Source organism: Euleptes europaea, chromosome 11, assembly GCF_029931775.1.
Source record: "Euleptes europaea isolate rEulEur1 chromosome 11, rEulEur1.hap1, whole genome shotgun sequence".
Classification (NCBI taxonomy): domain Eukaryota; kingdom Metazoa; phylum Chordata; class Lepidosauria; order Squamata; family Sphaerodactylidae; genus Euleptes; species Euleptes europaea.
Window position 1 is genome coordinate 48,205,887 of NC_079322.1, and position 18,102 is coordinate 48,223,988.

An 18,102-nucleotide genomic window follows, 5' to 3' on the forward strand; every position below is an offset into this window, starting at 1 on the left:
AAAGGAAAATGCAACTTAAAACTCACAGTTTACCTGATGTTTTGGATGTCCATAGCTACTAAAGAAGTTTAGAAAATAAAGTATTTAGAAAATAAATTTAAATATCATATCGGACAGTGAGGTTCTCTCTGAAAACAGACTGTTTATCAACATTACATAGAACACTAAAAAAACCAAGACATCCACATTTTACAAATAAATCCATTGAAATATCTCAAGCATAGTCAGCAATAGCAAGTGACATTTATCTTATGTTTCAATTATGTTTGACATCTTGTTAAATGTCTGTATAGATTACAGTTAATCTGTGTTTACTAAACTAAATATGCAGAAGATGGGCTCTTTAAGGTAAAATGGCTAAGCAATATCAAACAATTCAGTATACATATTCTACAAACACTTATTACTAAACTTTAAAAAGTATAAAACCTTCTGCAGTTAAACGGGTCACCAAAATGTTCTAGGAAATGTTCGACTAGTAAAAAAAACACACACAAGCAAAATACTTTCAGTAATATTACACAAACCCAATTAATGGTACAGCCTTCCATTACCATAAGTTAGATACTTTCACTGTAACATTTAGCAGCAACAGAATCACATTTTTAATGGTGTGTTCATATGCAATCAAGAAGAGCAGTTGTGAAAAGTTTCCTAAACTCTGTCCACTTGTACAAGACTCATGAACTTACTTTAGAGGATGTAGAATCACACTCTTGACAAATCCACCCATAGCCAGTTTGTTTGGGCGACTTTTTCAAGGGAGGGTCCAAACAGCCAAAATGATAGCAAAGCCTGCACTCGTCACACCTGCATTAAAAATCGATAGCTTTCGTCAATACTCAGTGCTGAAGATGTCATATGCAGCATTTTTATGATTCTTTGCTTCAAATATTTTCATAATAGAATTCAATCAGGGACATCAACACAATGAGAACATTCTGAAAGGCCTGTTAGCCATATAACAAAGCTGTCTGCCATTTTAGTCAACTAGAACAAACTCCGTAAATATTTCTGTTAAGAGTATTATATAATAGCATCTGTGCACAACTGCCCCTGTGTACATTTTTTCCAATAAGAACCACATTTTTCAGTACACTTCCACATATGCAAAAGAGATGGCTGTTGAGGTGGGGGAGCTTCAACTCCACACTGGAACTTCTGTGTCAACAAACGTCAGTGCTCAATAGATGTGTTATTACATTTTAATATACTTTTTACTAGCCGCTCTGAGCCCTGCTTTGCGGTGGGAGGGCAGGATACCAATCGAAATAAATAGCTGATAAATAAACAAGACTATAATGTCAAAATTTATGGAAGACTTAGCAAAATTTCAATTGCTTACCTCATATTTACTTATTTTTACACCCAAATATTGTGTAAATGTCTCCTTAAACAAGTACAGAATCAGTTTGAACTTTACACCCAAATATTGTGTAAATGTCTCCTTAAACAAGTACAGAATCAGTTTGAACTCTTAATTTTTTTCTGTGGTATTCAGCTTTTAAATAAGACTTTTGATTATTTCTATGCAACCCATAAACTAGAAATTCTTACTGCAGATAGCCTTGTTGCCACCTTTTAAAAAAAAATTTTTTTTGCATTCCTGTGCTTTTCAGTAAATCCTACAGAAACTGTGGGGCTTACTTCATATCAGCATGTAGAGGTCAGTCAGAAGAGATATTTACATTATACAAAACAACAACATGCTCAACAGGAAGAAAAGTAATTTTACATCACATTGAGAGAAATGTTTCTTACAACCACTGTTTCCACTTCATTTGCATATATCCTATTTTTACGAATGAATGAGTGTGTCTTTTCAAAACAAATTTAGTCAGATTTCTTCACATAAAGGAAACAGCTAAGTAAATATAAAGCTTAATGCTGTAAGTAAGAATAAGTGATTTTAAATGTGAATTTCATTTTCTACTTCTGAGATAATAGCTTTTAAATGTTTTAATTGAAGTTATTATATATTATAACAAGTAATTTATGGCAGAATCTAAAAGGAAGATGCTTTAGCAGAAGCGCATGGCTTTCTTTGAGAAAAGAATTCAGATATTCTCCTCCCCAAAGTAATCCCTTATGGTGAAAATCAGAAGGATTAACAATTGTTTATTCAAAAGTAGAATAATTCTGAACAGGGTTTTTTTTTTGTTTTTTTTTTAAAGGGGACATGGCTTGCAGTTGTCACCATAAAAAGGAGCAAGATTATTAGCCTTTTTCTTCTTCTTCCCTTTTTTACTAATCCTTGTTATGAAGTGCTGAAAAAGATGCCAATGGGCAAATAGCTCTGGTGAGTGAAGAGAACCAAACCATGTTGTTCAGGAGTAGCAATACATGCCCCAATCTGAACTAAGGGTAAATTTGTTCCAAATTCCATCCAACAGTGGCTGATCGAAAATCATCTACTAAGGCTCAAACATTTTCCCCAAGGGTAGAACTCCACACTATTCTATATTCATTCCCAACAATATTTACAGCAGAGAAAAAAAGGTTAGAAATGTTGAAACAAAATGAAACGTTAGCAAGATTTTATTTAAATATGTTAGCAGACTTTCTAGACAGTGCCCAGTAGAAAACAAAGACATAATAATCACAATAAAATATAATATCAAGATAATAAAACAGCAGAATGCGACTCAGGATGAGGGAGGGCCACGTTTAAGCTGAGCAGGCGGACCAAAGTGAAAACCTGTTGGCTTAGCTCTGCCTGATTGGCCCACTCCCAGTACAGCCCCTGCTGCCTGATTGGGCAGTATCATGAAGGGGCCACTGGGAAAACTTCAAGCCTTGCAGGGGCCAAGAGACATCGTCTGAAAAATTCACATGGCCCGGCAAGCCCACCTGGCAAGCCCCCCCTCAGAGGGGCCCCCAGTGAGTTGGGGACCCACTTTTCTCCAGAAAATGCTCAAAAAATCTCAACAAAGTTAAAAAACAAATAACACAAGACTGTCAACAGTAAACCATCAAAATGGTCAAATATTAAGACCAGCCATAAAGCAAGTCAATAGCCCACCAGGGACATAAACACTGCAGAAAACAATGTTCAACAGGCCATAATGGTAACCGTAAAACAGCCTTCAGGATAGGAACAGGACACAAAAAGGCTGGAGACTTTCAGTAAAAGCCTAGGTAGAGATTTGGCCTGATGCCTAAAAGTAGGCACCAGATGCGTGGGTGGGGTGGAAGAGGACTTTAACTGATTGGTTGGACAGTACTAAATGAGGCAGACCTTCTTGACCCAAGCTGATAGGGTTATAAAAACTAGCACTCTGAACTGTGCCAGTAAGCATACAGTTCTTTTAGCACAGGGGTGATGTGATCCCTGAACCCAACTGCTGACAATGTCCTGGTTGTTAAATTTTGACCGGCTGAAATTTCTGACCATCTGCAAGGGCAGCCCCATGCAAAGAAAAAAGATAAAGGTCCCCTGTGCAAGCACCGGGTCATTCCTGACCCATGGGGTGATGTCACATCCCGACGTTTCCTAGGCAGACTTTGTTTTACGGGGGGGTTTGCCAGTGCCTTCCCCAGTCATCTTCCCTTTACCCCTAGCAAGCTGGCTACTCATTTTACCGACCTCAGAAGGATGGAAGGCTGAGTCAACCTGGAGCCGGCTACCTGAACCCGACTTCCAAACTCAGGTCGTGAGCAGAGCTTGGACTGCAGTAAGGCAGCTTACCACTCTGTGCCACAGGGCATCACACTAATCTAACCTGGATGTGATCCAAACATGGGTCACCATGGCCAGATCAATCTCTCTGAGGAACAGCCACAGCCGTTGTAAAAGTTGAAGCTCATAAAAAGCAATACATGCCAAGAGGAGACCTGAACCTTCAACTGCAGGTTGTGATCCTGCAGCACCCTCAAATGATGGACTTGCTCCTAAGGAAAAGTGCAACCCCTCCAGGAAAGACTCCTCACTCCTTGGGCAGTTTTGCCATTGACCAGCAGCACCTAAGAGTAGTCTGGAGAGAGCTTTAGTTCATTGGCCCTCATCCACCCTGTTAACTTCTTCAGGGATTTGTTTAAGACCTCCATAGACTTGTCTGATGTCTGTTAGTGAGCTTGGTGTCTTCTGCTCAGTGGTGGCAACTCACTCCGAATCCCTGGATGAACTCTCCCAGCAGTTTCATGTAGACGTTAAGCAGGATGGAGGACAAGATGTACCCTTCTGGAACTCCACAGTATAAATGCCATGGGAATGAACAGCAGTCCACTGCACCACACTCCGGAACCAGCCAGCCAGGTAAGAGTAGAACCGTACAAAACAGAATGCCTCCCCAACTAGCTTCCCCAGAAGGATACCATGGCCACTGGTATTGAAAACAGATGAGAGGTCCAGAAGTATCAACAGGGATGCAATTGCCATGTCATTCTCCTAGTGAAGATAGTCATGGAAATCAAAGACTGTTTCCATCTCAAACCAGGCCTGAATCCAGGCATAAATAAGTGTAGATCATCAGTCTCCGCCAAGACTACGACTAGCCACTCGAGCACCTTATTCAAGAAAGGAATATTGGCCACTGGATGCTAATTAGTTACGTCATTTTATACCAGGGATGCCTTTTTCAGAAGGGCCGCTTCATGACTGCCTCTTTTCTAAGTGGTTGCAACACCACCCTACTTCATACAAGTGTTTATTACATCCCAGACCCACCTAGCTAACCTGCCCCACCTAGATACTATCAGCTATGAGGGGGCAAGAGTCAAGCCTAAACATGGCCAGACATTCCTCACATCATCAGGCCTCACCAAATGAAAGTCATCCATGAAATTAAACCCAGACTGAGATGGATCTGAACTAACCACGGCATCTGTCATGGAGAATATGAGCAATATTATCTGCAAAACGTGGTACAAAAGAGTCATAGTAAGACTGTACATTTTCTGAGCCTACACTGTCAGATATCCTCATCCTAAAATAGGAGCCCCTTCGCAACTCAGAATTCAGCTGGAAAATACTGCATGGGTACAAGGATGGCAGAGGCATTAGCACACTTTGTTGCTGCTGTCACCACAGTTCAGGCTCAATAATGCACTCTAATCTTTGCTTGTGTTTGCTTGCATGCGCTTTGAATTTTCCTCCACTTGCACACTAGCCATCTGCTGGCCTGTTGCATCAGCCCAAGCTCCGAAGAAGGGGGCACTCTGGAGCAGTTTTTTCAACTGTTCAGGTCATCTCTGCATTCCGCAAGACAACCAGGGCTTTGAAGTGTCAACCTGTCTGACTGGAAAATTCTCAAAAGACATCAGAAGACCCTCTGGATCTGTCAACCTTCTGAAGCTGATGACTGTAACTGGCCTGCCACCATTACAGGGGTTTCATGTGCTACAGTAACAACTGGCACTAGTATTGCTGCGAGTGTAACAACTGGCATGCCTCATTCTAAGTATGTTTGCAGATATATTAAGTGTCAAGACAAGGCTGTTTGATTTTGGTTCTCTGTTTCTAATCATAACAGTTGGTCCACATATCAAAACTGAACAGATCGCAGTACTATGAGTAAATCACTTCAGTTCTCCAGGCCAGATAGCCAACTAAGTAGAATCACAGAATCATAGAGATGGAAGGGGACATACAGGCCATCTAGTCCACCCCGCTGCTCAATGCAGGATCAGCCTACAGCATTCCAAATAAGTGGTTGTCCAGCTGCTGCTTGAAGACTGCCGGAGAGGGGGAAGCAGCCGATTCCACTGCTGAACTACTCTTACTGTAAATCCCCCCCAATGTCCAGAGTAGAGCCCCACGGCGCAGAGTGGTAAGCTGCAGTACTGCAGTCCAAGCTCTGCTCATGACCTGAGTTTGATCCCAATGGAAGTTGGTTTCAGGTAGCCGGCTCAAGGTTGACTCAGCCTTCCATCCTTTTGAGGTCGGTAAAATGAGTAGCCAGCTTGCTGGGGGTAAAGGGAAGATGACTGGGGAAGGCACAAGAACCCACCCCGTAAACAAAGTCTGCCGAGGAAACGTCGGGATGTGACGTCATCCCATGGGTCAGGAATGACCTGGTGCTTGCATAGCGGACTACCTTTACCTTTAATGTCCAGTCAGTACCTTTCCACCTGTAATTTATACTCGTTATTGTGATTCCTATCCTCTGCTGCCATCAGGAACAGCTCCCTGACATCCTCTAAATGACAGACTTTCAAATACTTTAAGAGAGCAATCATATCCCCCCTCAACCTGCTCTTTTCTAGACTAAACATTCCCAAGTCCCTCAGCCTTTCCTTGTAGGGCTTGGTCTCCAGCCCCCTGATCATCCTCGTTGCTCTCCTCTGCAACTGCTCCATCCTGTCCTCATCCTTTTTTGAAGTGAGACCTCCAGAACTGCAAACAGTACTCCAGGTGCAGCCTGACCAATCCTATGCATAACAGGACTATGACATCTTGCGATTTGGATGTTATGTCCCTGTTGGTACATGCCAAGACTGCATTAGCCTTTTTTGCCACTGCAAAAAAGTAGTTAAATTCCAGCATTCCAATAATAGAGAAAGGTGGAAAGGTCCAATGATTGCAGCTATAGGATCAGGACATTAAACTAAAACAAAAAATCAGCAGCTGACAGAAAATACTTTCCACAAACAAAAATACATTAATTGAGGTCAAGTATATCTGCACAGCAAGAGAAGTTTATTGGAGACTTTAATACCTGAAACACGTCTGCTTTATTCTTTATTAAAGTGATCTCCATCTGCTCATGCCCTTGGAAATCTTTCAGCAGTTCAGCCTGCTGTGTTCAAACTCCACATAACTCTGTATTTCCCTGTTCATAATTAGCTAATTATGCTCTAATCAATACTGTAGATCCTGATTTTACAATGTAAATCAGATAAATGAGATAATGGCTGGGGGTCAATCTCATTCTATTTACAAAGCCTAGCGCACATGTCCAATTTCATTACATCGCGCTTACCTGCACAGGAGGGAGTCTTATCAGCTTGCCTGCAGAAGTCTTAGAATGAACATGGGGGGGGGGGGGAGGGAAGGACCTGGGCTTGTCTAAACGCAACACTAAAGAAAAATGTGCTTACACTTCATAGTTTTGTAAGTCATTGTAATTAATTGTAAAAATCAAAGCTCTAAAGAATTAAAATGTTTAATTTGCATTCATAAGATAGCCTGTAACATTTTTAGTTGTAAAAGTTACTTAAAACTGTTTATTAAAAAATATACTCTTTAAAAACTTTACAAATATTACTTCAAAACTAGCAGAACATCCCTCTCATCTGTGTACCACATACCACTGCCCACTATATCTACCTCGAAAAATACGATTTTAAAGAAACTTACAAATAAGTTTTGAATACATGCTGGAACGCTACACATTACAATGACTTTATGATGAAATATAGGAGACTGAAACAGCTTGAAGCAGATGACTGCACTTTCTGGCATTAGAATACCCGACTGGGAATCTTTTAAACTTCTAAATGATCAGACTTAGAATTTTACACCACCGTAAGGTTTATAGACACAGTCAGGCTTGTGAAGCAATGAAAAGTAGATGCTTTGGGCAACAGATCTTAGAAGGGATGCCATTTCATGTTTCCCATCGTGAGCAGTGGTATAGGAGTATACATGAGTTTTAGGTTTCAGTTCAGGTTTAAAGCTAGCATGGAAAAGAAGTTTAAACTGAGATTAAAAACTGGTGCCAAGGGGGTGTTCCCAGGGGCAGGGCTGACTTTAGTCAGCTCCCTAAGCCCTTTTGCCCCAGGAACGCCCCCTTTTGCCAGCATGAACTTGTGCTGGCAAAAATAGTGGGGCAGCACTGTGTAACTGAAAGCAGCAGTTTCACGGGGTTTTGAGAAAATTACATTTTCAGCTTGCTGCACTGGGCCAACAAGCTGCTCAGGAGGTGGCATGGCTGCACCGTCCCAGGGCACCCCGCAACTACCTCTCCTAGAATTGCTCGGATAGTCTAGTTCCTATAGTTCTAGAAGTTCCTACAGTTCTAGAGGTTCCTACAGTTTTAGAGGTTGTAAATTAATCTGTAAAATGAAGTAGCAGCAGTTTGCATTACTTCATAAAAGACAGGTGTTTCAAATGTGCCAGGCCAAAAATGGAGAAAGCATGCAAACATGTTTACAAACAGCTGAAATATCCTCCTTTGCAATAGTGCACAGCCTACAAACAGGTGTACAATACTTGCTATCTTATACCAACTGCAATACTGAAGTATGTAGTGTCACAATCATTGTAAAGACTACTTCTCAAAGAGATAAACTTTCATGAAATACTGCAAATAATTCACTGTTAGACAAACGAACAGTGAAGGATACACTATTAAAAGAGCACTAAATGAAACACTTATCAACCACAGAACAAAACTAATAGGTAAGCCAACCTATTTATTTTCTCCCCCCTTAAATTCAGTCATTAGCAATTACTAACAGGGTATTCATTAATAACTTTCCCATATAAAAAAGGAATACATGCTGTTAAATGCACAGGTGAAGTCTAAATTATGGGTAGAAATGTATGAATTTTGTATTTCTTTTTTTAAAAAGGTTTAAAATCAAGAAAACATGAAGAATGCACAGTTCTTGGTGCACAACAAGCTTATGTATACCAACTATTACACAAGGTCCCCATCAAACTATTCAGGTTCCAGCCTCTTTTCAACTGATCCTGTGCACAGTTAAATCCCAAGTTCATTGTATTGTATTGAGTGTCATTGCAGTGACAAAAATGCCTATTTCAAACAGCATAACTAATTAAAACAATTTATTTTACTTGAACAATCCAAATAGTGTATAATATAACCTGTAGCCATAACCATTCCAAAACACAAATTCTTCATTTGCTATTATACAGCTTTCATTTTGTATGCTCTGGGTATGAAACATCTTCTAAAACAAAAAACATACATCTTATAAAATTCTGCAAGATGTTACTTTACTGCCATATATCAAGAACGTCCAATACCAACAAAGTGATAAACACCCACAGGGAGAGTTTCCTTGAAGTTTCTTGCAATGCTGAAAAGCCAAGCTACCTTTCAGTTTAAAATGAAGCACCTTTCCTCTTTAGCAGTGAAAGCAAATACAATGAAAATGTAGTTGTCCCCCCCATATAGGTATACATCTTGGATGAATTGCAGCATATATAGTCCAGCAATACAGAAATAAATGCAGTTAAGCGCAAACTTATTTAAAGCAGAGCAAAATTAAATGTAGGTAATGGACTTCTGCTATGGAAAGATTATATATATATAAATTAATTTTGAACTTTGGCAATGGTGGATAACCAACTTTTTATGCGCCCAGAACATTGCAAGAAGTGTTACTTACTTGGGAAGGAAGCAACAGTCTCAAGACTAAGAATACACAAACCCCAGGAAGACAGCCTCACAGGGTTTGCACTTCCCTCTATCACAGCCATTTAACTAGAGACAAATGTGGATTGGTTTTTGTTCACTCAATGAATTTTGAAATGAAACCAATTTGTTCAGACTAATACGAGCAAAACCGCTTCTTCTGTAGCAAACTATTGTTTTGTTATGAGAAAGTGTGAAATGTTTTACACATTTCATTGCACAGTACTGGACATTTTTACATAGAAGAAGTCCTTTACATATAGTTACTCAACACGTTATTTTATATAGGAATATTAAGAGCCACAGAAAGCAGAACAGCCAACAAATGACAAAGCATTGCTTTTTTCATTCAATATAATCCCAAAAAGTATGAAGTCCCATAGGGTCCTGTCACTCTTCAATGAGTCCAAGTACTGTACATCATCATTTGGCAAGGAATCACAACGGGAGGCGAAATTACTTAATAGAACAATTCTGACAAGACATTTAGCCAGTGTTTTCCAGCAAAGCACATATCAAATGTGCCTGGGTAGTATAAAGAAATTATCAAGTAAATTAACTGCCTTGTCCATTCAAGTAACATACCAATCCGTTACGTTCTACAAGCGAGCGCTACCTGTCATCACAACCAATAACATAAATAGGATAATATATTATTTTCCTTTCATTTGTGTCCTACTGAAAGTCTTATCCACAGCTTAAAAATCACATTTATAAAAGAAGTTTCCAGGACTGCCTCCGAGGACGAGTTGTGGCAGAGTAGAGTCTCAGGAAGAGTATCTACACAGTAAAGTGATAAGAAAAAAAGATTAACATTTACCAGTTCCTTTGTCTTATGAAACATTTTAATATCAGAGCAGATTCCAACTGAAAAGTGACTATTTAGGATTAGTGCCACACTTCCAAGTATATGTTATCTATTATCATCATCCATTTTCCTTCTTTCTCTGAGCTTAAAAAAGGGGAGTGCCATTTACGTGTAGTAATTGGAGGATTGTTAACCTTCTGGCCATAGAGCCATATTAGTTAGAATGTTGGACTACGATCTGAGTGACCCAAGTTTGAACTTCCACTCTGCCATGGAAGCTCACTGGGTGACCTTGGAGCAGTGTCACTATCAGCCTAACCAACCTGACAGAATTGTTTTGAGGATAAAAATGGAGAAGAGGAGAACAACTTAAGGTCCCAACTATGGAGAAAGGAAGGATGTGAAAGAAGTAAAATAAAATAAATATAAAACAGGCATTGACTATACAAAATGACCCCATGCTTCCCATATTCATACCTACTGTGACCAATCAGGGATGGAAGTATTGACTATGAACTAAAACATTTTAACAAAACAAAAACAATATTTTAAATGGGCTACCTGGCTTCTGTTGAATACATAGCAAGTGCAGAGATGTAAAGGCCCAGAAAAAAACTTTCCCAGGAAATTTTTTTCCACCAAATCTTCCGATGGAAAAACTAGGAATTTTGAGCTCTGGGGAAACTCCTATGAGATATTTCACCTTTTAGATTGAGATAAATGCTTTTTAAGACAAGTTGTTACTCAAAATTTGTAACATGAAGACTTTTTTAAAAAGAAAATCCACAGCATTACCTAATAAGTCCTGTGTATACTGCAGACATCTACAAAATATTTTTATTGTTCATTGGTTAAATGTGACTAATTTTGTCTGTGAGTGTAAAGTGCCATCAAGTTGCAAGTGACTTATGGCGATTCCATACACTTTTCAATGCAAGAGATGGTCAGAACTAACTCGCTATTGTCTGCCTCTGCGTAGCAACCCTGCACTTCCTTGGTGATCTCCTACCCAAGTACTAATGAGGGCCAACCCTGCTTAGCTTCTGAGATCTAACAAAATTGGGCATGCCTGGGCCATCCAGGCCAGGACAATTTTGTCTACAAAGGTATAAATAAAGTAAATAAATATGCTGTAATGTACATTATGATAATATACTACTGAGCAAGTTGATCTTTTCAATGCTATAAGGGTTAACTTGAAATCCAAATATGCTGCTAGATCCAAATATGCTGCTAGCCCTATTGTAACTATGTGACTCTTTGTTCAAACAATTTTGCCTTCCGTTTTATATTTACAACTTTTATTTTTTTCTGCCTTTCTGATGGCAAAACAGATGCAGCAATATGCAGCTGTCTATAGTACTGGTTGAGTCAGCATGATGTAGTGGTTAAAGTGTCGGACTAGGATCTGGGAAACCCAGGTTTGCATCCGCACTCTGCCATGGCAACTTGCTTGGTGACCTTAGCCAGTCACACACTCTCAGCCTCAACCCTGGCAAGTATTTGGATGGGAGACCTCCAAGGAACACCAGGGGCATGACACTGAAGTAGGCAATGGCAAACCCCCTCTGAATGTCTCTTGCCTTGAAAAATCTACAGGGTCGCCATAAATCAGCTGTGACTTGATGGCAAAAAAAAAGTACTGGTTAGTGTCACAATTTTGAATGTAGAAACTTTTGAATGTAGAAACTGACACATTTATATTTCTGAATTCCAAAACGATGTAACTAGTACAATTTTGGATACTATAATTTATTTTATTCTGCTAAAGCAGTAAAATAAATTTAGGTTTGACAAGAAAAAGTAATGCCTACATTTACATTTTCCACAAAATTTCCTTTTCCCCCTCCTTCACAGACAAAAAAATACCTTGTTTTCTCTCTATTGCATCAAAATTCATGGAATATTTACATATTTAAGCAAGTCAGAACTATTGTGAATTCCAAGGGAGTGCTCTGCTATTATATATATTGCCAAATGAATGTACTTCCACTTAATTCTATTATGTTTATTTAAACCTAACTCAACCACTGCAGGACAACATTTAGGAAACTACACTCTGATTAGATTTTGTGACAAACCAATATGGCCTTGAAGAGTGCAGTCATGCTGACAGCTGCATCTGGTGCTTTAAGGCAGAAATTTCTATCAAAGGGAAAATAAAAGGCACTTACATATATTTCTTTTGACCTAGCAAGTCTCAGACAGGATTTTGAGGAGAGTCTGACAATAGGTATCACACTTCAGAGTCAAAGAAAACATGGAAGATACTGCCACATGTTTCAGTGGATGATAGCATGAAGCAATTTGTATATGCAAATCAAATGAATTCTTCTTATCCTATCTTCACTTAGGAAAGCTGTCCTGTGAACAGATAGCTAAATTATACTCTGAAACTTTTTGATAGAAACTCACTGACTATTTTAAATTTAAGAAATCAGGAATTCAAACAAAATGTCACGAAAGGAAGTCAAAATAACTGTGGGCTGGAATTCCATATCCAAGCAGCATATTAAAAAACCAAAAGAAGAGATGTGCACATGCATGTAGAAAGAAAACTGCTTAAACGGTTAAATTAAGAACATAAAATGGGCAACAACGCATAAGGAGAACCGTCTCACTATTATATCAAATCTGCTAATTAGTAATGATCTGTGTAAAAACATGAAGCATTCTTTGACCATCTGACACGCTGACGAATGCTTGTAAACTTTGTTTATATTCAGTTTTACATTTGGACCTCAATCTGTGGAATTTGAAATGGAAACATGATATCAGATTCACATAATAAAATTTTACTTTTGCAAACAGCTGCTCTGAAGACCAATGGAAGATGTCTCAATCATATTCTACATGAAATTCAGATTTTTTTTTTTTTTAAGAAGCGGCTTTTGGCACAGCTCATGACGATAAGGTACTTTCAGTGTTGACAGCAATGGGTAGCGTGAGAAATGTATTCCAGGAAATGATCAGCCACTTGAAATAAGGGTTACTGATCGATGTACTTTCTCTCCTGTACATGACTAAAAAAATTTTGTTTGCTATGCATATCTTCACTGAGCTATGATGCGATATAAAAGAGAACATCCCAGACTCCTTGTACATCTCCTTTCACTTAGAATGAACATGAGGGGAACATAATCTTACTAACGTTTAAAGGGAATGCAAGAGGAGTTTGCATTCATTCAGCAACAATGGTCTCTGCAAATAGCCAGTTTGCTTTAGTGAGCTTCAGTTAAATGCACACATACTACTCAAATATGGGACCTGATGATGACAGATCGCATCTTAATTTAGCAAAAAAAAGAAAGAAAGAACAATTTTTTTAGTACCATCTCATCAAATGTGAGGCCATGTGGCAATATGAAATCCTTAACATTATGTGTAAGCAATGCTTTTTTAAACAACTGGCACATAATTACCAGTGCTAAAATGGCTAAAAAGCCATTTATTTTGTACAATTTCATTTTTCAGTGTGAGAAACACATCACAAAGTTTGATAGTCACAGATTTGGATTTCTATTCGCTCTCTTTGGTTCTTTCTTACAGCCTCGACTATATACCTTCTGTTATATTGCATGTTTGAAGCTGCCTGCTATGTTTCATCCATGTGTTTAAGGCAGATAAGGAACAACTGAGATTCAGAACAACTGAGTTCTTTCCTAGCTCTTGCTAACATCACAAAGCGTACATAATATTTGGGGCCTGCAGTTATTTTCAAACCAGCAACTCTCTGATTAATTTCCACAAAGTTCGACCATCATGGATGTAACACACTAACAGGACTGGAATCTGGTGTGGAGTTACAGGATCTTTCCAGACAATTTTTTTAGAACTATGCACAGTACAAAAATGGGCCAAGTAGCAGCGCTACACATCCTTCTCCATTGCATCTATTTGATGCAATTTTTGATTGCAGGTGGCATACAAAGCTCCTCCAGCACTGGAGGGCTCACACATTTTTTTAAGGGGAAAAAAGGAGAAATTATATATCTACTTAGGAAGTTATGCTGCTGAACTGCACCAGGTTTGCACGCTTTCCTTCTAAAAGATACCTGCATGTTTCCTTGCCATATGGAAAGCCCCCTAAGTAACTATATACTAGCCATTTGTAGACCTGCAGCGCTGCACATGCAAGGAGAAGCCTGAGGAGTGTGTTTTGTTCATGTAATATGCATCATGTCTCTATTAGAAATTAATGATCTCTGTAATTAAGTTTTCCATGGACAGTAAGTGAATGCTTTGGGCTACACGTAAGAAAATCTGATAGTTATGGTCCAATATTTATGAGGAAGAACAAAAGACAGTTTCTTTCTTGTGGAAACTTAAGATTTTTTTAAAAAATACTTCCCTTTTAAACTGTCCAATAGCATCTATAGAAGTTTAACATATCTAAATACAATACTGAATATTCTTTTTCCAGTGCAGTTGGGAAAATCGCTTTAAACAGTTTTATAGGATTTATGTCAAGCCATAACCTACCCAGTGGCTGGCAAAACGATGGCTTGATACCTTTTCTATCATTTTGTGTTGTTTAAAATAATGTGTACTACCTACCATTAAGCTGGATGACTGCTTTAAATAGATGAAGGCATTAACAATCATATAGCTGGAAGGGATCATAAAGACCATCTAGCTCATTGGTTCAGGACCCACAAGTAGGTTGCACCCTGACCTAACGTCGGTCGCAGCAGTGGCATCACCACCTTTAAAAAAAACAAAAAAGACAAAGAAAAGACCAAGAGAGAATGACCAAAGGCAAAAGAAGACATGCTCCTGTACCCCTAACAGTTGCACAGAATGGGAAATTTCAGCAAGCACAGCTTTTTTCCCCACCTCTGTATGTCGAGCTGCATCTACCAAAATGCCCTCCTCTATGCAACTATTAAAGGTACCAGAGCCCTGTCCTCCCTTACATCTGGCTACCCAAGAGAGAAAAGCATGAAGTTAGACAGGTATGGTTAGAAAGAAGCAGGTTCCATATTGCAAGATTTAGTTAAAAGATGGTCTGTGGATCTGAAAAGGTTAAGATCACTAATGTAGCCCAATCCCCCTTCTTAAAGTCAGGGTTCTCCACACACCAACCCCTCCCCCAAGTTACACAGAGGTAACTTTTAGTGAATTATCTAAATCACATGAATATGTAAAATTGCCATATAGGGACAGACTATTGCTCTATCAAGATCAGTATTATCTACTCTGGCTGTCGTGGGTTTTCGAGAGTCTCAGACAAAGTCCTTTTACCTTCTACTTGATCCTTTCAATTGGAGAAGTTGAGGATTGAACCTGGAACCTTATGAAAATGTTCTACTAACTGAGCGACAGCCCTTCTGTGGCTCCATATGGAAAGGGCTAGCTGGCACAAAAGAAGAGATAACAGTGGGTGATGAGTAAGGTGAGGGAGGAAGTTGATGTGGAGAAAGTGATAAATAGGTAGGATGGCAGAATAAGAAAGAGAGTATATGGACAAGGAGCAGGAGGGAAAATTCTGACTAGGTTGAAACAGCCCCTTCACTCCAAATCATCACATCCATAAAATTGCACAAGGCTTCTCTAGCCATCAAGTCACAGCTGACTTATGGCGACCCCGTAGGGTTTTCAGGGCAAGAGCCATTCAGAGGTGGTTTGCCACTGCCTGCATCTGCATAGGCTGAGAGTTCTGAGCCTGGCAAAACAGATGCAGATTGTACTTGGCCATTATGCCAGCCAACCTGCTCTTCAAATAGCAAGGCTGAGTCCAAGAACATCCCTTAAGGTGCTCTGCAAAAACCATCTCTACTGCACTTTGGATCTTGGTCAATGTCTGCAATCACTAACTTTAATCAGCAGTAACAATATGGCAGGATAGATTCACTACTAGCGCTAGCACATAATTAAGTCAAAATGACTTTGTGTACACCCATATGCCACTCAATGAGAAGTCATGTTTAATAGATATGGGGTGTTGCTTACTATTCTGCCCCCATCTGCTGTCTGGAACTATTTCCCCTCCCTCCACTTTTTTAAGCATTAGCCATGATTTTGCATTACATGTACACTGACACAAACTGGGATTACACAAGGACATATGAAGCTGCCTTATACTGAGTCAAACCATTGGTCCATGAAGGTCAGCATTGTCTACTCAGTCTAGCAGCAGCCCTCCAGGGTCTCCGGTAGAAATCTTCAACATCACCTACTACCTGATCCTTTTAAATGGAGATGCCACTGATTGAACCTGGGACCTTCTCCATACCAATCAGATGCTCTGCCACTGAGCTATGGCACCTTCCCAATTAATATAAACATGGGACTGAAAAGTCACTTTGGAGTTGGGTCCCAAGTGATGGAACCATGGTTATTGCTTGGAAAGAAAGTGAGGGCCAAGTTTTCCAGTCTATACAACAGAGAAGACAGAGGGATGGAGCCCATATCCACTCCCAATTTGGCACAATTATATTGTGCACTGAACTAGTGATGTTAACTGAATCAAGAAATGTCATCCTCACCAATATCTGGAGTACCTTAATAAAAAGCTCTTTTGCACAGACTTCATCCTAAAAAAAAAAAATCGTTTTCTTTTTGTACTACTGAGCCTGCACAAGCCATATTTAATAAAGTATCAGAACACCTAAACCACAGTGCCATCCACACAATTCCTGATATTCTCTAGCACTTGTGCAGAGCTAGACTCCTCAATCACTCCAAAACTCCTAAATTTACAATGTGAATCAATATATAATGCAATAATCCGAGGCACTATAATGAGCTGCATGCCATTCCACCAACTTTCTTGGTTTGGGCCTTGTCTTGCCTCCAAATTAATTATGTTCGCCCTCAGAGATGTTGTGTGCATTTTAATTCAACTAGGTCCTATATATGAATATTTCAACCTTTATGAACAAGTTGCATTTCTTCACTACACTGTTTTAGAGTTGACTCTGTAGTTTTTCCTGCAACACTGACAGCTATCCTGGCTGCTGGAGTGAGGAATGGGAGTTGATTCTGCCTTCATTTCAGACACATTCTGAACTTGATCCATCTTCTGTGGCCGGCATCAAAGTCTGTATATTTAAGTTTCACTATTTTGGGTTCACTGGTTAAGCCAATGCTGATATCGTGCAAACGGGGAAAAAAACCCTCCTCTGACATCTTCTTCAATAAGATGTAGTAGTGGAGAAGGTGGAAATTTATCCTGTCAAGTGTCAGACTTGCTTTCTTGAGCACTATAGCTTTGTCATGGAAATGTCTTTTTCTCATTTCTTAGAACTGCTCAGATCAATTTCTGACAGCTCCCACATGGGCTCTGTGACTTTTGGTGGACTGCAGCTTTTCTCCTGAATTGTCATCTGTCACATACGGGGATCAGTAGCCATGTAAACTATCTTTCCTGCAGCATTTTTTTTTATTAGAATAGCTATTTTAAACATTTGTCTGGCTGTTTTCTGGCTCCCACTCCATGCAACAGTTGTTCCTGCAACATCTTCATACTATTGTCTACTTCTCTCTGGGATTTTACAGTTTTTGTCATACTGTATATTGAGCTCATATGTGTATGTGTGTTTTCAGGTTTGGATGTGCAATGACAAAATAACATATGGACTCTTACCCTCAAATATTTTCCTACAAAGAGATGATGAGGATTGCATCCTTGCCACTGGCTTTTATTATTATGGCAAATTCTTCACAAATCTCCCGTTGGTGCCACACCCATTTCACCACAACTATGTCACTTTTAACAACCTTTTCTAAGAAATGGCTTGAGAGTCTGTTTGCATAACAGGATCAAATAAATCCCCAATTGTTTTGGCTCTCAGTGCTTCAACTATTTTTTGCTATTATCAGAACATTCTCTTTAATAGTGCTACAAATTTGCCTAATGATTCCTTTACAACGCTTGGTTTTACCTATCAGCAATAAAATTTTATGCATTTTTATAAAAGACAAGAAATTTACTAAAATCATCATTATCATTAACTTTTACCATTTTAT

At 39.2% G+C, this 18,102-nt stretch overlaps 1 protein-coding gene across 2 annotated transcripts in view; it reads right to left on the reverse strand.

Annotated features, from left to right (window-relative positions):
• The window catches only part of PHF14 (PHD finger protein 14), a 147,165-nt gene that overhangs the window by 52,873 nt on the left and 76,190 nt on the right, over nucleotides 1–18,102 (reverse strand). For both annotated transcript variants that reach the window (XM_056857413.1, XM_056857414.1), the window contains one exon: nucleotides 693–810. In XM_056857413.1, the coding sequence (XP_056713391.1) occupies nucleotides 693–810 (118 nt within the window). The remainder of the gene's footprint in view (nucleotides 1–692; nucleotides 811–18,102) is intronic.